The following is a 25077-nucleotide window of genomic DNA, read 5'->3' as shown; positions in this document are numbered from 1 at the left end:
TATGCTTTTCTTTCAGCAATCCCTCAATACCATGACTATCTGTCATCATCTTGCTTTTTTGTTGGGTATGAGGTGAAGCCTCGGAATAGTTTCGATGTGCAGTTCTCATTTGATTAGTGAGTTGGAGCAGTCTTTAATATGACTGTTAATAGTCTGCAGATGTTCGTTCCAAACCTGTCATTCATATCCTTTGCTTAGTTATTCCTTTACTATGGCTTTTAGTCTTGACCTTTGTCAGAGATATTTGATGCAAAGATTTGATTTTATTCATTAAAAAGCTTTTCAGTTGTACTATTGAAGTGATCCATCTTATCTTTTGTAATCTCCATTGTAACTTGTTTGGTTGAGAATTCTTGCCCTAACTATAGGTGAGAGTACTTGATTAAAGAACTTTCTCTTTTATTAAAAAAACAAACAAACAAACAAACAAACAAACAAAACCAGAATATCAGAGTAGGAATCAGGCCTGGACATTCTTGCTCTGCTACGAACTAGCATTTTTAGGATGCATTTCCTAAAATGAGTCATTTAACCTGGGGTCCTCAGTTTCCCTCCCCGTACATTGAAGGATTTGGATCAGCTAGTCCAACAACCAATGCCCATTCTCCAAAGTTTCTGCCAGTTCCGACATTCTATGTTCTGAGATCCTTTCCAGCTCTGACGTCCTATCTTCTGCTAAGGTTCTTTTCTGTTCTGGAGTTCTTCGTTCCAGATGGTCTAGGAGTGCTCAGGATATCCCTGAACTCCAGAGTTTCTTGTTCCAGAGCTCCGGGTTTGAGTACTGTTCCCTTATCTCATGACCGGGGCTGGCATGGCACAGCTCAGGCGGCTAGTTTCCTGCGAGTTATCGGAGGAGGAGGCACAGCTGTGTGAGCTTCCCCTCCACCTGGGAGCCCCCGCTCAAGTCAAAACTTTGCGATTTCCCTCGCTCTCTCCCGCGGGGTGCCCCCAGCTCCGCCCCGCTGTCCCGCCCCGCCCCGTCCCATTCAGCCTTCCTCTCCTCTCGCTGGGGTCCCAGCCCACTTCGCTCGGGGGCTTGCAGAGAACCGGACTTGGCAGCGACCAAGATCTCGAAGAAAGACTGACTGAACCCAGACTGAAGTTGAAGCTTCCGAGAGGCGTGCCAGGGCTGGACGGGGAAGCTAAGACAAGAGAAAAGGATACAGAGAGAGAGAGAAAGGAGGGGGATTGGGGAGGAGGGCGGGCACCAGAGAATGAGAAAGAGATCTTTGGGGAAGCAGCGAAGGCGGGTCCGGGGCTCTCCAGGTTGAGAAAGAGGGAGAAAAGGAAGGAGGGAGGGGAGGAGAGAGGGAGAGAAGAAAGGCGGCGGGACCCCTAGTCAGCACTCAAACTCCGAAAAAGTTGTTCGGGGCTCCCAACAGTCCCGGGTAGCCTCCAGTTTCACATCTAGACTTGGACCCGTCTTTAAGGGGGAGGGGCCTACATCTATTCTCTCCCGCTCGGGTCGCAGCTATCTCAGCCCCCTGCGGACACAGATCTCCTGTAGTTTCTCCCCTTGAGGACTTAACCTTGTGGATAAAAAGGCAAAGCAAGTAATTTGGGAGTCACTCTCCCTTCCCCTAAGAGGCAAGTGAGAGCCTGGAGGGCGCAGTGGTCCTGCAGACTTAAGTTCCGGAGGCCGTGACCTTGGCCCTGTTTCAGAAGTTAAGCCGCCGCTGGGCGGGGGGCAGCATGGCGGTGTCAGCGATCACCGGCTTCTCGCTGGTCAGCCTCCTCAGCTTCGGCTACCTCTCGTGGGACTGGGTCAAGCCAGGCCACCAAGCTGATGGGCCTCGGGCCTCTGCCGACAAGCCTCCTCCTTCGCCCTCGCAGTCTGCGTCCCCACCTCAGCCCCATATCATCTTCATTCTCACTGATGACCAAGGCTACCATGATGTGGGCTACCATGGCTCAGACATCCAGACCCCCACCCTGGACCGACTGGCCGCCGAGGGCGTAAAGCTGGAGAACTATTACATCCAGCCCATCTGTACCCCTTCTCGAAGTCAGCTCCTCACGGGCAGGTAAGTAGCGTTTCTGCACTGCTCATCTCAGACCTAGGGAACCAATGGCCTCGGGGAAGACCCTGCTTACCGAGTACTTATTTTTCCTGGACTAGCCTTTCTATATTTAGTGGAGCATTCCCTATTCACCTCCGGGCTCCTCTTTTAAAGTGCAAATATCTCTCGGAGGAGGCATATATTAATTCGCCTACACTTCAGTGTGAATGAGTGTAGAATTATATAGATTAAAGTTTGCGAAGTGTTTTATGGCATTATCTCATCTAAGTCTCACAACAACCAGATAAGTTCTATAAGTCTCCAATACTTTACAGAAATGAGGGAGCCTCAGAGATGGTAAGTGGCTTGCTGCGGGTCACAGAGTTAGTAAGTAGCAGAGGTAGTAAGGTCTTCCTAATTCCATTTCTGTCTTTTTCTCTAAACCAATAAATTTGTTTCTCCATCAATCCACACTCTCTAGGTGCAAGTCTACCTGTAGGCACTCTATTTCACTCATTTACATCATAATTAACATTTGCCTTTTCTTAATCTTTGGGTTTGTATGGAGTTTTGACTTTGCATTTATTTCTCTGCTGATGTCATATCATATAATTGCTTAGATTCTGGAAGGGAAAGTGAGGCAGCTGACCTTGCTCAACCCTTCCTCATTTAAATCCAATTCACTTGCATGTCATGGAATCATCTCCCTGATGTTATGGTCCTCTTCCAGAATGAAGGGCAAACAACTGCTGAATGGCAGAGTTGAGAGGGCCCCTAGAATGATGGACTTTCAGAATGGGAAAGGATCTTGGAACAGAGACTATTCGAACTGGAAAGCACCTCTAGGTCAGTCAACTCCCCTCGAGAAATTTAATCAAGTTCGCACTGCTACTTAGTTGCAGGATCAGAAAGATGAAATTAAGTCACAAAATCTCAGAGTTGGAGAAGATCTTGAAAATCATTTAAGACCTCCAACCACCTAGTACAGTATAAAAATACTATCTACAACATTGCTGACAACATTGCTGACACTGATGACACATGGTCATCAAAGCTTCTGCTAGAATCCTTCCAGAATCTGGGAACACAGTGCTTCAAAAAGCTTCCTATTCTATCCCCCATAGCTCTAATTATTAGACTCTTGCTTGCTTGTTTGATTGATTGATTATGGGAAGCAGAAATCCTCCTGTCTGTCACTTCCACCCACTGGCCTTAGTTTTGTCTTCTGGAGTTAGAACAAAGTTAATCCTTCATTCATATAAAAATATTTGAAAAAGGCCCTCAAAGTCTTCTCCTCTCTAGACTAAAAAACCCCCAACTGAATTTCTTCACCCATTGCTCATAAATGGCATGGATTCCAATTGCTTCATCATCTTGGTTATCCTCCTCTGAACTTGTTCCACTTTGTCAACATTCTTCCTAAAATGTGGCAACAAGAACCAGACAAAATTCTTCAGATGGAGTCTGGCTAAGGCAAAAGAGAGTAGGACTATCTCTTCCTTTAATCTTGACACTGTGCTTCCATTCATGCTGTCTATGATGACATTAGATTTTTTTGGCAATCGTGCTATGCTGTTGACACATACTGAACTTGTGGTCAATCAATATCCCAAGTCTTTCTTCTATGACTGATTCTTTAGTTAGGACTAGTTCATCTAGAACCTGTGCAGTTGAATTTTTAAACCTAAGTGTAGGACTTTACATTTATTTAATTAGATTAAACTCAGCAAACACATACTAAGAGCCTATTATCTACAAAGTGCTGGGTTAGCCACTGCACATTTAAAGACAAAATGAAACTATCAGTTGTTCTCAGGAGTTTCCATTTCACTTTAATATGTTTATTCCATTGTTTTAGTATGACTAGGTCTTTTGGATCTTGGATCTTCTCTCCACCATATTAACCATATTATATTATTGGTACAACTTCAGATTTGATAAGCAAGTCATTTCTGTTTAAGTTATTGATTAAAAACAAATCCTATGGCTGCCTACTCTAGAATAACACAGAAATTCCTTATCCTGGCATTTAGAGCCCTTCACAGTCTGATTTTAGTCTACATTTCCAAATTTATTTCAAATAACTATCCTTCACACATATTGTGTTCCAGTTAAACTGACTTCCTTGCCATTTCTTGCACCCAAAATACCATTTCTCATCTCCAGACCTTTGCATAAATCTGGAATACATGTTTTCCTCACTTCTACTTCTTAAAATTCCTTCTTTCATGTTTCATTTAGCTCATGTCATCACCTTCTCAATTAGGCCTTCTCTGACATTTCGGTGAATTTGCTGGACAAATATTTACTTGCTTGTGTTCATGCCATTTCTCAGCCCTCCTCTCACTTCCCAACAGAACATTAGATCCTTGAGGGCAGGAACTGGTTTTTCCTCCAGTATCTAGTACAGCACTCGACATATACTAGATTTTAAAGAAAGAGTTGTTGAATGAATGAAGGATGGAGGAATAATATTGACTAGGACAAGATTAAATAAAGAGTCCTGGGATTACCAGCAAGGCTACATCCACGTGAAATAAACAGATCAACACTCTTTAGTTTTGGTCCTCTAGTCAACTATTTTTGGACACAATTTAAGAACTGATAATTTCTTAAGAGAAAAGAACAATTTGGGGAGGGGGTGATTAAAAGTCAGGGTAAATCTTTCTGAAAAGCTCCATTATATTCCTCTTAATATTTATTTGTCTCTTTCTTTCTTCCTTTTTTATTTCCCTTTCTTCCTTTGCCCCATTCATCCCACTCTCCTTCCCTCCCTTCCTCTTTTTCCTTCCACCTTCCTTCCCTCCCATCCTTCCTCTCTCCCTCCCTTCTTTCTTCCCTCCTTCCTCTTTTCTCTCCCTCCCTCCTTCCCTTCTTCCTTCTCTCCCTCCCTTCTTCCTTCTCTCTCTTCCTTCCTTCCCTCCTTCCTTCCTTTTCTCTTCCTTCCTCCCTTCCTTCCTTCCTTCCTTCCTTTCTCCCTCCCTTCCTCCCTCCCTCCCTCCCTTCCTTCCTTCCTTCCTTCCTTCCTTCCTTCCTTCCTTCCTCCTTTCCTTCCTTCCTTCCTCCTTTTTCCTTCCTTCCTCCCTCCTTCCTTCCTTCCTTTCCTCTTCCTTCCTTCCTTCCTCCTTTCCCTCCTTCTTCCTTCCTTCCTTCCTTCTTTCCTTTCTCCCTCCTTCCTTCCTTCCTCCTTCCTCCCTCCCTTTTTCCTTCCTTCCTTCCTCCCTTTTTCCTTCCTTCCCTCCTTCCTTCCTTCCTTCCTCCCTCCCTTTTTCCTTCCTTCCTTCCTCCCTTTTTCCTTCCTTCCCTCCTTCCTTCCTTCCTTCCTCCCTTTTCTCCTTCTTTACTTCCTCCCTCCCTTCCTTCCTTTCTCCCTCCCTTCCTTCCTTCATTCCTTCCTTCCTCCCTCCCTCCCTCCCTCCTTCCCCCCTCCCTTTTTCCTTCCTTTCTTCCTCCATTTTTCCTTCCTTCCTTCCTTTCTTCCTCTTTCCCTCCTCCCTCCCTTCTTCCCTCCCTCCCTTCCTTCTTTCCTTCCTTCCTTCCTTTTCTCTTCCTTCCTCCCTTCCCTCTTTCTTTCCTCCCTCCCTCCCTTCCTCCTTTCCTCCATTCCTCTTTCCCTTCATCCCCCTCTCCCTTCCTCCCTCCTCCCTTCTTCCCTCCCTCCCTCCCTTCCTTCCTTCTTTTTAAAAGTGATATATTTTCTTTATTAAATTCTATAAAAACAATGGAGGTGGGGGAAGGGCTAGCCAAAAGGATTGGACCCTTTCAATTCAACACTGTCAAGAGGTGAAGTGGAAGAAGATCTAATGTTCAAGAAATCAGTCAGTTGACAAGTGCTTATTAAGTAACCTCTTTGTGCCAGACACTGTGCTAAGTGCTGATGATGCAAAGAAAATCAAGAACATAAGGCAGAAGGGAATCTGAAGATGAGATGAAAAAATTCTGAGAAATAAGTAGATCTAAATTTATGATATCAATTGAGAGGGGAGGAAAACTATCTGAGGATTGGGGAGAGGATCGATCCACTGGGGTTTCAGGAATGGGATGGATGGCTAAGGATTGTAGTGTTTGGAGAGGGTTGTTGAGGAGAGCCGAATGGAAGGGGTGGGTGAGGGTGAACAGCTTAAAGGAGGAAATGAAATCAGGGAAGTTGATGAAGGGCGCTTTCATTTATTCCTCCCCTATCCCACCTCCAGGCCCCACAGAGGCTTTCTCAGCTTAAATACAAATCAAATCAACCCCTGTTTTCTATTCTCTGCCTCTTGGGAACTGCTTCATCTTATCCCCAGCTGCTCTGGTTCCCTTTGTTATAGTTCTCCTAGCTCTCAGGATCCTCTTCAGTCTCCTCTTTGTCATCCTCTTCTTCCTCCTCCTCTTCTTTTACCACCTCCTCCTCTACCACTTCTTTGTTTCTTGTCTTCCCCCTCATTTTATTTCTTCTCTTTCAGACCCCTGAGGCTAAACTTGATGCATTCCCCACACAGACAGTGGATTTCAATGAAGGAAGGCTCACAAGTGCAAAGAATGTAATGATCCTTGCTCAAAATAAGTTTACATTTTAATGGAGAAGACAAGTACTTATATAAATAAAGTACAAATATAAAATAAGTTATGCAAATATATACAAAATAGTTAAGTATATGATAATTATGTTCTGTTTTGTTAGGTTATGTTACATGCACCTCATTCACTAAAGTTCTATTCTGATGCTTTCTCATGACATAGAAGTGAGCAAGGACTATCAAAGGCTAAATCAGCAGAACACTGATTTGTCCAAGTCTTACTGGGAAGGTTACACATGCGTGGCTGGTGATAGACCACTGCTGGGCGTGGCTGTCCTGGCACCAGTCTAGATAAGAATGGAGACTCTTATCAGCAGAGAATCAGGAATTGTTTAGCTATAGCAGATCTCCTAAAGCACAGCAGGAGAGGGAGGGGGAGGGGGCTAATCTGTGGCAGAGGAAGGACTCCCACAGATGGAATCCTGTCTCTTTAAAACCTTGGGTGTGCCTGGGTCTGTGTGTCTGTGTGTTGTTGTTTTCTTGTTTATCCTTTATTCTACAAGAGGACCACGACATCAGGGAGGGGGTGCCATGACCAGCAAATTAACTGGATTGAAGTGAAGGAGGCTGTGCAAAGTCATCAGCTTCACTTTCTCATTCAGAGCCATCTGGGTCCAGTGGTAAGCTCTCATTAATTGACCAATAATAGGTTCCCAGCCAAACCCACTTGGTCGTTGTTTTGGGCCCTGATTGACTGAAAGTGAATGTAAATAGCAACTGTTTCTATTTTGGACAGAAATCCCAAGGGTCTTTCCCTTCCAGATACATATACACATACTTACTTAAAAAAAAAAAAAAAAAAACTAGATAAAAGAGGCCATTCTTCGCCTCATTTTTTACCTAGCCTTAATTACTGAGTGGATATTGCTTCAGGCACAGACTCAGGCAACCCAAGGTTTTAAAGAGACAGGATTCCATCTGTGGGAGCCCTTCCTCTGCCACAGATTAGCCCCCTCCCCCTCCCTCTCCTGCTGTGCTTTAGGAGATCTGCTATAGCTAAACAATTCCTGATTCTCTGCTGATAAGAGTCTCCATTCTTATCTAGACTGGTGCCAGGATAGCCACGCCCAGCAGTGGTCTATCACCAGCCACGCATGTGTAACCTTCCCAGTAAGACTTGGACAAATCAGTGTTCTGCTGATTTAGCCTTTAATAGCCCCTGCTCACTTCTATGTCATGAGAAAGCATCAGAATAGAACTTTAGTGAATGAGGTGATAACATAACCTAACAAAACAGAACATAACTATCACATACGTACCTATTTTGTATGTATTTACATGATTTACTTTATATTTGTACTTTATTTATATAAATACTCCTCTTCTTCTCCATTAAAATGTAAACTTATTTTGAAAAGGGTTATTACATTCTTTGCATTTGTATTCCCAGAGTTTAACACAATACCTGGCATCTAGTAAGCATTTAATAGATACTTGTTGATTAATATAATACAACACAACATAATATAACATGATACAACATGGCACAACACAGTACAATATAACACAATATAAAATGATACAACATAACATAACATATTATTACAATGCAGAGTCAATAGAAGGCTGACTTTGGAGTGAGGAAGAACTGGCTTCAAATGTGACCATTTATTCTCTTAGTGTCTCAGACAACTCAGTAAGACTAAATTACAGGTGAACTGCCAGTCTGTAGCAGTTGAGGGGGTTTCTACAGTGGGAGTTCCCCAAATGACTAAAATAAGAAAAGTCTTGACCAAAAAAATTTCTAAAACAAAGCAATACTATAATAGAGGCAGTGTGGTATAGGACAGAGGGCTGGGAATGATTTTGCAAGGTACTAGTTCCAAGGCTGATTCTGGTACTTTCTGAGTGTGTGGGCAAGTCTTGTAAGCTTGATGAACTTTATTTACTAAATCATAAAGATAATAGTTTTAGAGCTGAAAGGGACATGGGATATGTTGTTTAACCCAATCTCCTTATTTTGCACTATATGGAGGGCACTCTATAAATAAGAGTTCCCTGCGCTCACAAAATTATGGCTCTTTTATGGTGCATAATACTGGAGAGGAAGGTGGCCACCAGGGCCTGAGTATTTTTGGCCAGAGTTCTCTCTATAGCACAGTTTTGATCATCGAATCATCTCCTTGCTGAGATGATTACCCTCAGAGCATCCTGCTGCCACCAGGATGAAGCCCAAACTCCTTTCCTTGGCTGTAAGAAGTCTACATGTTCAGCTCTGTATACTCTCAAACTGGGTTACTCCCTCTTCACACATGGAACTCTTCTCTGACTCTTAAGTCTTTACTATGATACTACTCAAACTTGTGTGTTTCTCCCTCTCCCTATGTCTACCTGTCATAACCCTACCTTTCTTTTTTTTTTAACCTTAAAATATGTAAATTTATTTGAACAATCTGGAAGGAGATATATGTATTTTTAAAAATTATTTTTAACTTATGGAACAAAACAAGCATTTTCAAAGCAGTAAAGTAAAAAAAGATTATTGCACATGAAACCACAGATCTGCTATGTACAACTTACTATTCCTTTCAAATAGACAACAAAATTATCATGTAAATTTCTTTTTTTTCCCTTTTTCCCCTTTTCCCTCTACCTCTTGTTAAAGAGATATCTACCATTAGACACAAATAATTATATATATGTAAAAGTATTCTATACATATTTCTATTCATCTATTTTCTTTATTTGGATGGTGTCTTTATATGTCCTTTATAGTAAATTCGGGTATTTATAAAAATCAAAATAACTTATTCTCTCAAAGATGTTCTTAAAACAATATTGCTATTCCTGTATACAATGTTCTCTTGGTTTTGCTCATTTCTTTCTATTTTTTCATGCAAGTCTTTTCTATAATCATTAAGTTCATCATTTCCTATTTCTACCTGACTTCCTTTTGGTTCCCTCCTTCCTTACCCACCCTCTCTTCCTTCCTTTCTTTCTCAGCAATATTTTATTTTTCCAAATACATGTAAAGATGGTTTTCAGCATTCATTTTTGTAAGACTTTGTGTTTCAAATTTTTCTCTCTCCCTCCTTTACCTCCTTCCTCCCCAAGATAGTGAGTAATCTGATATAGGTAAAACAGTCTACTTGACTTTCAATGTTCAATTGATATGTCACATCTTCTATGAAGCCTTCCCTTATCCTTTCTTCACTTTCCCACTCCTCTGCCGTTCAAGCCAATAATGATTTCCCCTCCTGGAATCTTACATCACATTTTATTTCAGTATTTCATGCATTCTTATTCTATCTTGTATCAAAATCACATTCTTCTTCAAAGCCTCATTGTAGTATATGGTGATTCTGGGTTCTCTAAGACTATTCTACTGGGTGGTAAGTTATGGTAAGTCTTACTGTGCTGGAAAGTCTTTCAGTATGGGCTTGGTAACAGATACTATATCTATTCTCTGAGAACCAGTTGGCTAAGCTGAGAGAGGCTCATTACCAAGTTGGCTCTAGGTGATCAATCCCCACTGATAGAATTGTGTATAATTGATGTACAAGTATTATAGTTATTACATCTTATCTTTTCTACTTGACTCCAGAAGATAGAAGGGATACTGACTAATTATTTTTGTATTTATCATAGCAGTTAATACAAGGCCTTGCATATTGATATCTGTTTTTTAATATCACCATTTCCAGATGTTTTCCTCACCCTTGCCCTTTGCAATAAGTCATTCTTTTATAACAAAGAAGAAAAAAATAAGAAAAAACAATCCAGAAAAATCTATCCATTTATAACTATGTTTAATAATATATGCAATGTTCTACCCCATAATCTCCCATCTTTGCAAAGAAGGAAAGAGGTGAGATAGTAGCTACTTAATAGATGTTTATTGAATGCATATAAAGATTTAGCCTAAATTGAACTCACTAGGATGGGTAACATCTCCACAGTTTGTCACGGCATATCTTCAGGTGATGAGGCCCCTGGGTAGAAAAGGTCTAAGCATGCTCTTTCCCATAGAGCAAAGGGCCAAAAGAACAGTCCTCCCGCCTCCATCTCATTCTTCTTACTTTTAGATTTGGAAAGTGTTTAGAATAGACAATGCAAAGATGAAAGAGACCTTATGACAATATTGAAACTGGAAAGGACTTTAGAACGTAAAAAGTCAGAGCCAGAATGGGCCTTAAAAAATAGAATTTAGAATATTGGAATTAGAAGGAACCTTCACAATATGAAAAATTAGAGCTTGAGAAGACCTTAAAAAATGAAATGTCAGAGCTGAAAAGATCTTTAGACTATAGAATGTCAGAGCTGGAAGGGAATTTAGTCATTCCCCGCTCCCCCTCGGTTTGTTAATAGGAAATTTGTCTAGTCAAATCTTTTGTTGTTCAGTCATTTTTGTGTTGAACTCCTTGTGACCCACCTACCCCCACTTTGGGGTTTTCTTGGCAAAGGTACTGTAGTGGTTTGACATTTCCTTCTCTAGCTCATTTTACAGATGAGGAAACTGAGGCAAACAGGGTCACTCAGCTAGGAAGTGCCTGAAGCTAGATTTGAAATCCAGGTCTTCCTGACTCAAGGCCTGACCCTCTATTCACTGTGCTACCTAGCTCTTTGTCCTGCTCCCACCACTTAATTTACTAATGGGGAATTTATCTAGTTAAACCCTCTCATTTTATAGATGGGGAAACTCAGGACATAAATGAGGAAAGGGCTCACAGCTAGTTAGTGTTATAGCTAGGATTAGAGTCTAGCCTTCCTGACTTCTAGTTTAGGGGTCTTTTCACTGTGCCAGGTTTTCCTTCTTTTTTATTTAGGAAGGGACACTTTTGGAATGTAAGCTTCTTGAAAACAGATTATCTTGCTTTTCCATTTGTGTTCTTGCTAAATTAAGCACATAGTGAATGCTTGATGATAATGATTGCTAGGATTTGTATAACATTTTAAAGTTTGCAAAGTGCTTTACAAAAATTAACTCATTTTATCCTCACAACTCTTGGAAGTAGGAGCTATCATTAACCTGATTTTACAGATGAGGAGATTGAAGCAAATAGGGGTTAAGGACATAGCCAAGGTGACACAGGTAGAATGTATCCAAATTTGAACCCAGAATAGTAGGTCTGGCCCTCTATTGGCTACACATTTGTTGTTCAGTTATTTCAGGCTTGTCTGACCCTTTGTTTCCCTATTTGGGGTCTTCTCAGAAAAGATACTGCTATGGTTTGCCCTTTTCTTCTCCAGTGGATCCTTTTATCAGAGACTAAATGACTGCAGGTTACATGGTGAGGAAGTGTCTGAGGCTGCATTTGAACTCGTGTTCCTGCCTCTAGGCCCATGGCTCTATACATTGAGCCACTAGATGCCTTTTAAGTGTGCACTGAGCCTTAATAAATGCTTATTCATTCATGTATTCATTCATTCCATCTTCAGATCTGAGGTGAGCAAAAGAGAAGTCAGAGCCATGCTAATGTATTCATGTTCTGCTTTTCTCCTCTCTTTTGCTGTGTTTTGCCAACCAGGTACCAAATCCACACAGGGCTCCAGCACTCAATCATCCGTCCTCGGCAGCCCAGCTGCCTGCCCCTGGACCAGGTGACGCTGCCGCAGAAGCTGCAGGAAGTGGGTTACTCCACTCACATGGTGGGCAAGTGGCATTTGGGCTTCTATAAGAAGGCTTGTCTGCCCACGCGCCGGGGCTTCGACACCTTCCTGGGCTCCCTGACGGGCAACGTGGACTACTACACCTACGACAACTGCGACGGGCCCGGGGTGTGCGGCTATGACCTTCACGAGGGGGAGAGCGTGGCCTGGGAGCAGAGTGGCCAGTACTCCACGCTGCTGTACGCCCAGCGGGCCAGCCAGATCCTAGCCAGTCACAACCCCCGCCAGCCCCTCTTCCTCTACGTCGCCTTCCAGGCTGTGCACACCCCGCTGCAGTCTCCCCGCGAGTACTTGTACCGCTACCGCTCCATGGGCAACGTGGCTCGGCGCAAATACGCGGCCATGGTGACCTGCATGGATGAGGCTGTGCGCAACATCACGTGGGCTCTGAAGCGCTACGGCTACTACGACAATAGCGTCATTATCTTCTCCACGGATAATGGCGGCCAAACCTTCTCCGGAGGTAGCAACTGGCCCCTGAGGGGCCGCAAGGGCACTTATTGGGAGGGCGGGGTGCGGGGCATTGGCTTTGTCCACAGTCCCCTGCTCAAGAGGAAGAGGAGGACGAGCCGGGCGCTGGTCCACATCACGGACTGGTACCCCACGCTGGTGACGCTGGCCGGGGGCAGCGTGTCTGAGGCAGAGGGGCTGGACGGCTACGATGTGTGGCCAGCCATCAGCGAGGGGCAGGCTTCGCCCCGCATGGAGATCCTGCACAACATCGACCCTCTCTACAACCACGCCAAGCACGGCTCCCTCGAGGGTGGCTTTGGCATTTGGAATACGGCAGTGCAGGCTTCTATTCGAGTTGGTGAATGGAAGCTGCTGACCGGGGACCCTGGCTACAGTGACTGGATCCCCCCCCAGACTCTCGCCAACTTCCCCGGCAGCTGGTGGAACCTGGAGCGGTTGGCAGATGGCACCCGCCAGTCCGTGTGGCTTTTTAACATCAGTGCTGATCCCTATGAACGCGAGGACCTGGCGGCCCAAAGGCCCGATGTAGTCCGTTCCTTGTTGACTCGGCTGGCATATTACAACCGGACAGCCATCCCGGTGCGCTACCCCGCTGAGAATCCTCGGGCCCACCCTGACTTCAATGGGGGTGCCTGGGGTCCGTGGGTTAGTGAGGAGGAAGAGGAAGAGGAAGAGGAAGAGGAAGAGACTGGGGAAGGGAGGGGCCGGGGTTCTCATCGGGGCAGAAAAAAGTGCAAAATTTGTAAACTTCGCTCTTTCTTTCGCAAGCTCAACACCAGGCTAATGTCCAATCGCATCTGACGGGGTAGAATAGGGGTGGGGGTCTCCAATTTCAGCTCTTCCATCAGCGCTCCTGTTCATGACTGGGAAACTCTTAAAGAGACTACTGGTATCTAAGCAAAAGAAAAATGGGGGCTAGCTCGGCTGGCTGGGGTAGGGGAGTGCCTTAGGCATAGTCTATGAAATGCGAATATCCCTCAGGGCTGGGATGTCAGACACAACCTGATTGGTGGTGATACTTGCTGATTTGTTCAATTCCATAGTCGCCATCCTCCTGGAGCTTAGCAGCAGAGATGAAGGGGTAGGAATGTGGGTTCAGGACCTGACCTTAGAATTATTTCTATTCCTGAATCTGAGGCTACACTTGGAGGGAAGAATGGAGTTTCTCTTCCAGGATCATCTTGTCTTCACCCAAATAAAGTTTTCCCCAGCTTTATCCGATGAGAGCAAGGTTGGAGAGGGTGTGAAGGGCTAAAGTATAGGGAAAATAGTCATGACAGGGTGGGTGAGCACTCATTGGGCCTGCTACTAAAGGTGGTCTATATGAGAAGGGAAGGTAGATTCGGTAGCCTGGGATGTCCCTTTCATCTCTCTGAATCTGATTCTAAGACCTGAGAGCTTCCTCCATCTAACTAGTGTCTGACAAATGGGGTGCTGCTGTTGGCAAAGGAAATGATTATCAGTGACTCTTTGGTATGTGCAAGCATACAAGACAATAAGCATTAAGCATCGACTGTGTACCAGGCTAAGCAAATGATCCTGAGCACATGCAAACATGTTTAGAGGTGAGGTCATCGTACAAACGGGTGCAAATAAGGGTGGCGTCAATGATACACACCTACAAGTAGTCTGTCCTGTGTATGCCCCGGGCATGGGGGAAGGGAAGCTGGGTGTGGAAATGGGAGAAATTGGATGCATATAAGTATATCCATGTGTGTATGCACACGTGTTTGCGCACCCCGAGGGGCAGGCACACGGGGGGTGGGGGTTAAAAGCCTCTAATGTACAGTGCGTTTTCATTCTGCACAGCCTGTTCTGTGTTTCTCCCTCTAGGTTCCAGTCGGTGCTGCATGTGTAGGCGATGGCTCTGCTGTGAATTTTGAAAATAGTTATTTTTGTCTCTGGCAAATGAGGCCTGTTAGGACTTGTCAGCTCAGGGATGAGCTGCAGGGGGTGGGGGGGGGAGGGGTTTTGCTGTCACAAAACCACATTCATTTAAAACTGGTCACTGAAGGATTTTGACAGAGCCTGGGGGCCAAGGGCCAAGGGGAATAGACTGAGCAGCCTGGAGAGCTTAAGGAGGATGGGGATAGAGAAAAAGTAGCCCCTCCTCTTCCCTCCAGCTCCATCTTCCTTCCCCTAAAAGTGAAACATCAGATTGGCTTTGCCCTAGGGCTGGTAGGAAGAGGTCTGCTTGGGAAGATGGAAGATCAATATCTAAAGGAATATTTTTACCTGGGGCAAAGACAGGTTCTTATTAGGGGTTGCCCTGTGTTGTGGCACAGACTGGCCAGCCTTGACACATGGATGCGGTTTCGGGAGGTGGGAAGTCTCCCCCTTCCCTACCTTCCTCACAAAGATTAGGGAACTGAGGAGGGGCACCATGATGAAGGGACCCTGAGAGTGGCTGACAAGAGAAGTTTGGTGATTGCACTGGGAACAAAGGGCTTCTCATTGAAATGATGGCAGCCCCATAAAGACCCCTAATTGCTCTGGACCACTCTACCTAATCTGGATTTTGCTTGAGGCCCCACTGGTTTCTTCAGAATGTGTTAAACTCATCATAATGCTATTAATGTGCCTTGGAGGGACACAGGTCCAATAAAGCATGGATGGCCAACATCATTCTGCTGCTCTTGCAGTTTGCTCACTATCTGGGCCTCTCCTTTTCTCTCTTTAATACCCCCCTCCCTGCCCTCAGAAAAAGTGACAGCAATATTTTCCTAGTGGCCACTGTAACCTACCTCTTATCCTAAGGAAAAATAGTCAAAGTCCGTCAAGCATTAACTGAGCACCTAGCACAGGCAAGTCACTGAACTATGTCCAGGAGATATAGTGAATAAAGTCCTTGCCCTGTCCCTCAAGGATGTGACATTTGACTGGACAGCCAGAAGGTATCTTGGGATGAGGGAACCATTTTTCTCTTCTTCCCTCTACTCCCACTCTTAAACATAGTGAGTAGGAGGCAGTATTGCACAGTGGAGTAGATCATTTCCCCGATCCTAGAAGTCAGGAGATCTGGAATCTAATTCCCTGCCCCGCTCCCTACTCAAGATGACTTTGGGTACATCATTCCCCCTTCCTACGACTTCCTTTCATCATCTGTAAAATGGAATTGGAAAATAGAAGATCTCTGAGGTCCTGTCCAGTTCTGACTTTCTCAGATGTTCCCAGGACACAAATTTGACTTTGACCTGATCTTAGAGGTGAGTGACTCCTGAGCCAGCCTCCTTAGAGGAAGCATATCAATTGAGGGATAGTGAATAACATCCTGGACTCGAATCAAGAGCTGAATTCAAATCCTACCTCCAACACTTAACAATGGGACTATGGATGAATCATTCCTATTCATTGAGACAATTTCCTTCTTTGTAAAATGAGATGAAAAATACCTGTCGCATCTACCTCACAGGATTGTTGTGAGGTTCAAATGAAATGTTTGTAAAGCCTAAATAAATGTCACTTATCATTCCTTCAACTGTTTCCTGTCTCTAAGGCAGGACAGACAAGTTCTTTGCTTCAGTGGGGAGACTCCTCACATGTGACACCTGGGGCTGCCTACAGATACTTCCTTGTGACTGGTGTTGACCACTGGGTGGCAGCGAGTCCTAGAAACTAGCTCTTCAGCTGTAAAAGCAGAGGCCAAAGGGATAGTCACCTTCCCAGCTGGGCCCCTAACCCTCCAGGCTATTTCCTACTAATCTACAAATTAGGTGCCTGCAAGTACAATCTAGAGAGATGGAGCCTGAGAGCAGGAGCTTTGCTTCCTGTGAGTTCTATGAAGTCAGGACTGCCTTTTAGCCCCCTTTTATGCACTCAACACAGTGTCTGGCACACAGTAGGTGCTTAATATTTACTTTTTTGGACCAACTGCTTCTCTGCCTCGATAAGTAGCTAACTTGCCATAAGACTTGGTGGTGCATGAGAAAAGTGCCAAGAGAGAAAGGAAACAGGGAAAGAGGAGTCAGAGAGATGATGGGAGATTGAGAAGAGGGGAAGATTTAGGTCCTGTTTTCTAGGATACATTCATTGCCTCTCTTACCCCTACTCAGGGCAGTGGGATTTGTATCCTGTGAGCCTTTGAGTGGAGAAAGTAGACTTGACCTGAACCCCAGATTTATCAGTATTATGACTTGGTTTCCAGAGGATAGACCCAGAGAGTGGACGCTTCTCAACCCTGCATGACTACTTACTTCCCTGTCATAGGACAATCAAGAAGTCCAAGCAAGGCAGAGGCAGTTCCCTGACTATATGATGGTTCCTCTTTAGGGCCACCTAATTGAGTTTCTTTTTATTTTCTTTACTCTTCCCTGTCTCCTGTCCCAAAGAGGCAATATGGTTCAGTGGAAAACATATTGGATTTGATCTCTGGGTTCAAATCTTGCCCCTAGATATGTCACCAATATGACTTGGGGTAAATCAGTTTATATCTAGAGGCCCAAGACTTGTAAAATGAGGGAACTGAATGGACAATCTTGGAATCCTCTTCTATCTCCAGATCTAGAATCCTTTTCTCTTTGAAGAATGAAAGAAATGAAATGGAAAGAGAAGAATGGAAAGGAAAAAAATGTTCCCTTTTTTTCCTGCTGAGGCAATTAGGGTTAAGTGACTTACCCAGGGTCACACAGCTAAGAAATGTTAAGTGTCTGAGACTAGATTTGAACTCAGGTCCTCCTGACTTAAGGGTTGTGCTGTATCCACTGCACCAACTAGTTGCCCCTGCCTTTTGTTTTAAGGAAGAGAGTAGAAGGTATACACTATACGTTACTATGTTTACCTTTGAGTCATAGACAAATTCTAGAACATATTTTGTTTCTCTTTTGATTTTTTTATTAGCTTAATGATGTTATGATAGAGCTGCTTTGGAGTCAGAAAAACCTGAGTTCAAATTTGTTCTTAGATATCTATAAATTATGTGACCTTGGGCTTCTATTTCTGGCACCTATAAAATGGAGGAAATAGTACTTACCTACCAGAGTTATTTTGAGGGTCAAACGGGATGATATTTGTAAAGTGCTTAGTGGCACATAGTAAGCACTTAATAAATTATTGTTTCTTTCTTCAGAAAGCTACTCCTTATAACAAAGAGTAAAAAAGAGGGGGAATGCAGTTGAGCCAAACTAACCAAAAGAGCAATTGACAAGTAGATGCTATATCTCTGCCTAGATATAGTCCCTCATCCCTGCAAAGAAGGGAGGGAGTTGTATTTTTCCTCTCTCAGAATCAAGCTCAATCATTATAATTGTACAGTGTTCAAAGTTTTTTTTTAATTTTCATTGTTTTTTATTTTTACACTGTTAGAACATACTTATCAAAGTACAGTGAACATTTAGAAAGAAAAGCTGCAATCACAAAAGGCTAGCATGTCATCATTGAGACTACATCATGTCAGACTAACCTAATTCCCCACCCCCCCCCTTTTTTTGAAAGGGTTACTAGATCAAAGGAATGCTGTACATATAGTTTACCTAGATTTGAGCAAATCGAATGATGAAATCTCTCTTGCTATTTTTGGGATGAGATGAAGATATGTAGGTTATGTAAAATACAATTAGGTGGTTTTGGAACTGACCAAATGGCTAATTGCAAAAGGTAATTAGTTCCATGTCAGCTTGGAAGGAGGTGTCTAATGGAGAATATAAGGGATCTGTCAGTAGTCCCATATTGTTTAATATTTTATCAACTACTCGAATAAAAAACATGAAAGAGTGATTCTAAGTTCGGCGTGATAGCTGATATATAGGTCAGAATTAGGATCCAAAAGGATCTTGAAAGACAAAAATGTTGGACTCAATCAAATAAAATAAAATTGAATTAGGAGACATGTCCATCTTGTTCATTTGGTTCAGGTTAACTTCCCATGTTTAGCATAAGAGAGGAATGACTAGATAGCAGTTTGTCTGAAAAAGGTGTTTTTAATATTTGGGAGGATGTTTTAATTGGCTGTGTGTTGATAATGGGATCTTAAGTTACATTATAGAGTCATAATAGAGACATGTTCTACTTTGCTTTGGTCAGATCGTTCTTGTAATACTCTGAGGGCCACATTTGAAGAAAGATTTTAATGAACTAGACAGTATTCAGAGGAAGATAGATAGTATGCAAAAGCCTTGAGATCATGGCACATGAAGATCTGTTGTTCTTCAGCCTGGAGAGAAGACTTAGCAGGAACATGGTGATCATTTTCAAGAATTGAAAAACTGTTATGGAATTGAGATTAGATGATGTCTCCAGAAGGCAGAAGCCGGGACAATGGGTGGAAGATTTTTAGGAAGGAAATATTAGGATGACATTGGGTAAGCCTCCCAACCACACAAGTTGTCCATAACCTTGAACCAGCTCTCAAGCTGTTGTTGAATCATGTCTAACTCTTCATGACTCCATTTGGGATTTTTTTGGCAAATCTGTCTGGTTTGCCATTTCCTTGTCCAGCTCATTTTATAGATGAGAAAATTGAGGCAAATAGGATTAAGTGACTTGCCTAGGGTCACTCAGCTAGTAAATGCCTGTGACTGGATTTTAATTCAGATCCTCCTGAATCTAGGGCTGGCACTTTATCCATTGTGCCAGCTAGCTGCCATTCAATGGACAATTGTTAAATTTTTCATGTGAATATTTATAGCTCAGGAGCAAATGCTACAAACCAGGGCTTGATTTATTGCTCTGTAGATTGTTTAGACTTTTAAAAAAAGATAGAGAAAATATTAATAATTCAAGTTAAACTTAAAAGTATATGGAGCATGTATTTTTTAATTTTTAGAGATCTAGTGGTTAAATATTTATCAACACATCCCTGATTGTTTTGGTGAAGAATAGAATCCTTCTGAATGTGGTTTTTTGAGTAAAGGCTGGATGACCATTCTTTTTATAAGTTGTAAGATGGGGGTAGGAGCTACAGAGGTACAGAACTCTTGTTCACATGTGTTGTATTCAGTGATGTCTGAGGTCCCATCCACTTTTGAAATTCTATAGTTCTCTCTGATTAATAATGATAGCTCCCACTTCTGTAGTGTTTTAAAATTTGCAAAGCACTTAACCTTATAAAAGCCTTGTGAAGTGTATAGTGTGTGTGGGTGTTATTACCTTAATTTTACAGAAGAAATAGATGAGACCCAGAGATGTAAGCGAGTAGCTCTGCATCCCATAGCTAGTAAAGGTTGGAGCCAGGACTTGAATCTAAGACCACTACAATCTTCATTGCCCACTTTGGATGTTTTCCCTGTCTCCTTATGAATCACTTCTCTGCTCCTTTTTGTCCCCCTTCCTTAAATTCCTCAATGAGATAAACCCTTATTTCTGGAGATTCATTCTGCAAACTTTCTTCTCCATCTAGGTTCACAAAGAATAGCTTCCAAGTGGATGGAGGAATCAGAGGAACTGAGAATTGGTGGTGGTGAGCTCTAGTATTAGGAGACTGGCCATCTGAATTTCTTTGTGTCCACAGGGACACTTAAGAAAGGATTGATAGACAAACTCACATGTTACTACCCTGGCCAGTGATGTAGAGGTGCTTCTTTGAATCCAAACATATGTCTCTGTATTGTCATATGGATAGGAAGTCATATTTCCATGTTCCTGTAATCTGACATGGTTTGAAAGCCAGAAAGCATATTTATTTTGATCTCAAAGGTTGCCCCCTGGATACAGTAGGAAGTCTAGATGGCCACAGCACTAAAGTGAACATACCAGCATGGCAAAGAAGGGACCTGATGGGCTTGGGTGCTTCTGCTTAGCCCATGGTGAGCATGCTCAGACAGCTACACACATGTTTGCCAGATGTCAGCATGCACATGGTATGAGTGCCAGCGGCTATAATTATCCTTTCCTGCTCTCACTGATGAACAAACACAAGCTGGCTTCTTGTCACTGCTGCCATGGATCAATGGGCACTATTGGCAGTGCCCTCTTCCCCTCCATCCTTCCTCTCTGTCTCATGGATCTGGTGGGCAGGAAAATTACCTATACATTTTCAGTAATCCTCCTTATCAGGAGCAGTAATTGTATAGTAAGGTGAGGGAATGATGAGTCAATCAGAGGACCAGCTCTCTTCTGCTGCCTAAGCCAGTCAGAGACCCACCCTCTTCTGCTGTCTTTTGCAGATGAGAATTCACTTCTTTTGAGTTAGAAGATGATCCACTAGTGACCCTCCTCTTTCCATGGACATCCCCTACTTCTGTCCCATATCCACAAGAAGAATTGCGGTTTAGTTAAAGTGACTTAGTCAAGAAAATCTTTTTGCCTAATCTCCCTCTTCCCTGTTTCCCATCCTCCTTCTCCCACTTCCCTGTCTCACCTCTTGGCACTGCCAGGAAAAGAAAGGAGGGACTTTTCAGGAAGTGAGGCAGAAAGAAGGGCAAGGGGAGAGGAAGGAAAATATGTATTTTGCATTACAAAGCCCTTATTTTTTTTCTGCAACATCTATTATGAGATAGGTTTAACCACTACTTAAATATCTTCAGTGATAGGGAGTGCCTTAGTAAGAAGGTAGTACAATCATTTGTTTGCCATGTCTGTTAGAAAGTTTTTCCTTATATTGATTTGAGGTTAGTTTAGCATTGACTTGCCCCACTTGTTCCTAAGTCTGCTCTTTGAGGTTAAGCCGAAAAGATCTGATTGCTTCAGATACTTGAAGATAGTGACCACAACCTCTCTAAACCTTATTGATCCTCAAAAGACACAATGTCTTGCTCCTTCACCATTCTGGTGATCTTCTTCTCTTGCCAATGTCCCTCCTAATAAGTGATGTCCAGAAAGGAAAACAATACTCTACATATGGTGCAACCCTGATTCTGTGCAACCAAGATGGAATCACTTAATCTATACTTATTTATAATAATGATGCCATATTCTTGATTTTTATTAATCTTGTGGTCAAGAAAGATTCTCCCATCTCCAGATCTTTGTCACACAAAGTGCTACATGATTAGGTCTGGGGGCTAGCTAAGATGAATGTATTGTATAGTCCTAAATTATAGGGATCTGACTTACAGCCAGGGGTGTGCATAGGTTAATTGTTAAATTTTTGGAGTAAGCATTTACACTTCAAAAATTAGCAACTTGAAAGGGCAGCTTAGTAGTGCAGTAGACAGAGTATCAGGCCTGGAGTTAAATAGACTCATCTTCCTGAGTTCAAAGCTGCCCTTGGACACTAGTTGTGTGACCCTAGGCAAGTCACTTTAATGATTATTAAACATTTACTGGCACATGGCTGGTTATAGCCCCAGTTCTACCATTGAATTTCTACATAATTTTGAACAGGTAACTTTCTAGTTTCAATTTCCTCTTGTCTAAAATGAGAATGGTCAATTAAATATCTAAGGTTCTTTCTAACACTAACATTCTATATTCTAAAAGTCTCTTCATTGCTAATATTGTATGATTTGGTAAATCTTGGATTTCTAGGTGCATGCAAAAGCATATTCCATGAAAGAGGAAAGGAGGCATTAGGAACTTGGGGAGCTGTGAGATAAAAAGGGCTGCTTCTTTGGACTGGAGGCTAAGTATAGGAGATTGGCAGATATAAGGGGAAAATGATGTTCTCTTTTTTAGTCTGATTTTCTGTGATTGGGCTGCTTAGTCTTTCACTTCTCCATCTCACCCTCCATTGCCCCAAATAGTGTACTTGGGAAGGGCATTTCCCCTAGGCACAGACAAGCTTCAATAAGGGATCCAAGTGGAGGAGCCAGGACATGAGGAGGTGGGAACCACAGGACATCTTGCCAGGTCCCTCATTCTGTGGTTGAGATTTCTGCCAAGCCCTGTTCTTATAGTTAAATTCCTCCCCCTCTTCCCTTTACCCACCTCTTCCCTTACCCATGTTGCCAAAGGGCAACTGTCCTGCTCCTGGTGGGTACTGAAGGTGAAGGTAATAGCATATTCAGTATTTTGCTGCCCGTTAGCTGAGTGGCAGTCCTGTGTGATTAGGCACATGACAGGGCCCTCCTTTATGCTTCTGAATTGCTACGTTGGCGGGAGAAGGGAAAGTGTATTGTGTGCAAAAACAAAACCAAGTAGTTTTTCCTTTTTCTGAAGGTGGTGATGGTGCAATTAATGGCTGAGCCATTACCTCCTCCCTCTTTTCCTCCTCCCTCCCTGCTCCTCTCCTCTCCTTTCCTCTCATTCCCCTTTCTATCTCCCCCGCCTTCTTTGATTTTTTTCCTTTGAAAATGTAGTTATACCTGATGAGTTCAATTCACCACCTGGAGGAGCCTATCTCTTTAGGGGTTAGGCTGTTCCCTGTTCCCATCTCTCACTTCTATGCAAGGGGCAAGGATTTCCTGCAGCTAGGAAAAGATGCGAGTGGGAGTAGGTGGGATGGTGTGTGTGTGTGTGTGTGTGTGTGTGTGTGTGACAGAGAGAAACAGAGACAGAGACAGAGAGAGACAGAGAGATTCGGAGAGAGAGAAAGATAGAGAGACAGAGAGAAAGAGAGATACACAGAGAGAGACAGAGACACACACAGAGAGACAGAGAGACAGAAACACACACATAGAGACAGAGACAAAGACAGAGACAGAGACAAAAACAAAGAGACAAAAAATGACACAGACAGAGAGAGAAAGGCAGACAGAGACAGAGAGACAGAGATGCAGACAGAAAGACAGAGACACAGACACAAACAGAGATAGAGAGACAGAGATGGAGAGAGATACATACACAGAGAGAGTGACAGAGAAAAAAAAGAGAGAGACACACACACACAGAGAGGCAGAAACAGAGACACAGACAGAGAGACAGATGAGAGAGAAATTGTTTGGAATTGAGATCCCTAGAGTTTCATTAGGCATAGAGATTTTATAGAAGAATAAAAACAAGTCACTAGAGTTTGGGAAATGCCTATAACAAAGGAGGTCAACATTGCTGATAACTGGGAAGGGTGGAAGTGAAAAATCTTGGAGAATGATATAGATGCCTGATATTGCTCCCTGACTCCCCCATCTCTGGTCTAAAGATAATTATCTGTGTTTCAGTTTATCTGGCTTTGAAATGGGACCAGGGTACTCCCTCCCCCTGGGAAAGCAGTTTATTATTTTTATTAGGCCTGTAACATACATTCCCAGGTTAGTCCCTGGTAGAATTAGGGTTCTAACCTCTCTGGATCTCCCTTTGTCTCTTCTACAAAGATGGCTAGGATGGTGAATGATTGTAAGACCTCCGGTAGTGGGGTGAGTGTTGGCAAGGAGTCCTGTAGCTAGAGCTGCTAGTGGGGAAAACAAAATTAAGCAGGGAATATGGAATTTTGGGGAAGAGGGTATTACTAAGGGTGGACAAGGGACATCAATGTTAGTTTTTTTCTCACGATAAGGATGCTAATAATACTTTTTCAGACAAGTGCCAACTGTTTCAGATGTTCTTGGTTAAAGCAAGGTCAGGGAAGGGAAGAAGGGTTCAAAGTTTGGCCCTAGTTTCCATTTCCCTCTTAGCCCCCTAGCCCTTGACTATCCCTACTGGCCTAGCCAAGCACACAGAAGATGGGGATTGACTCCTATAGCTAGGAGAGTCCTTAGAGGTCACTTAGTGTAACTCTTTAATTTCACAGATAAGTAAACTTACCTGTAGGAAAGAGGAATTAAATTTGTCTAAGGTCACATAATGGCACAGGCTGGATAGAGCTCAAGTCTCTTAATTCCATCTCTGTTTCCACTACTTTGGATTGCTGCTATTGTCCCAGCCCCCATTCCTAGAATCTTTCAAAAAGCAGAAACTAGGACAGGGCCCCCAGGAGAGAATAACTTGGTGATTCCTTTAAGGAAGGGGGGATGAAAGGGGGCAGAGTCTAATGTCCACTTGAGGAGCCTTAAAAGAGGTGGTGCTCATGACTTGGGTTACAAGGTCTCTCCAAGACCCCAGATATGAAGTTTCTCCTCTGGACTCCTTCCAGTGCCTGTGATTCTAATAAGGTGTGCAGTTACAACAGTAGGAACTTAATGATGTAGAAAGTTGGGGGGAAGGGAGACAGAAGAGATGAAAGTGGGGATGAGAGATAGGGAAGAATACTTTTTAAAAAGTAGATGGAGCTGAGATATAATAGGTGAGAATAGAAGTGAGAGAGTGGAGATGAGGGAGAAAAAAAGGAGAGAAAGGTGAACAAGAGGGGAGAGAGAAGGAGAAAAGAAAGGAGAGACATGAGAGAGGAGAGGAGAGAAAAAAGATGAATGAGAAAGGGAAGGTTAAAGAAAGACAATAGGTGAGAAGTGAAAGGAGAGAAAGATTGGAGTTGAGAAAGGAGAGAGGAAAAAGAGAATAAAAGAGGTAAGAAAGAGAGAAGTAAGAGATAGGAAAGAGAAGAAAGGTGAGCAGAGAGAAAGGAGATTGAATTGAGAAAGAGATGTATGTGGGTCTGGATGAATTAGACATCATTTCTCTCTAAACCTTGGAACTTGAATGTTGCCAGGGCAACAGGGCAATACCTGTTTTTTCTGGAGGATAAGATG

The 25077-nt window shown here is 43.1% G+C and overlaps 1 protein-coding gene across 1 annotated transcript; it reads left to right on the top strand.

Annotated features, from left to right (window-relative positions):
* Positions 1–1038: 1038 nt before the first annotated feature.
* ARSI (arylsulfatase family member I) lies at positions 1039–16121 on the top strand. The gene is made up of 2 exons (XM_051978700.1): positions 1039–2024; positions 12028–16121. The coding sequence occupies exons 1-2, from the start codon at positions 1693–1695 to the stop codon at positions 13442–13444; spliced, it is 1749 nt and encodes a 582-aa protein (XP_051834660.1). The 5' UTR covers positions 1039–1692; the 3' UTR covers positions 13445–16121.
* Positions 16122–25077: the final 8956 nt, after the last annotated feature.

The sequence above is a fragment of the Antechinus flavipes genome, chromosome 2 (genome assembly GCF_016432865.1).
Source record: "Antechinus flavipes isolate AdamAnt ecotype Samford, QLD, Australia chromosome 2, AdamAnt_v2, whole genome shotgun sequence".
Classification (NCBI taxonomy): domain Eukaryota; kingdom Metazoa; phylum Chordata; class Mammalia; order Dasyuromorphia; family Dasyuridae; genus Antechinus; species Antechinus flavipes.
The sequence above is the reverse complement of the archived record's forward strand: the minus strand, read 5'-3'. Positions and strand labels throughout refer to the sequence as shown.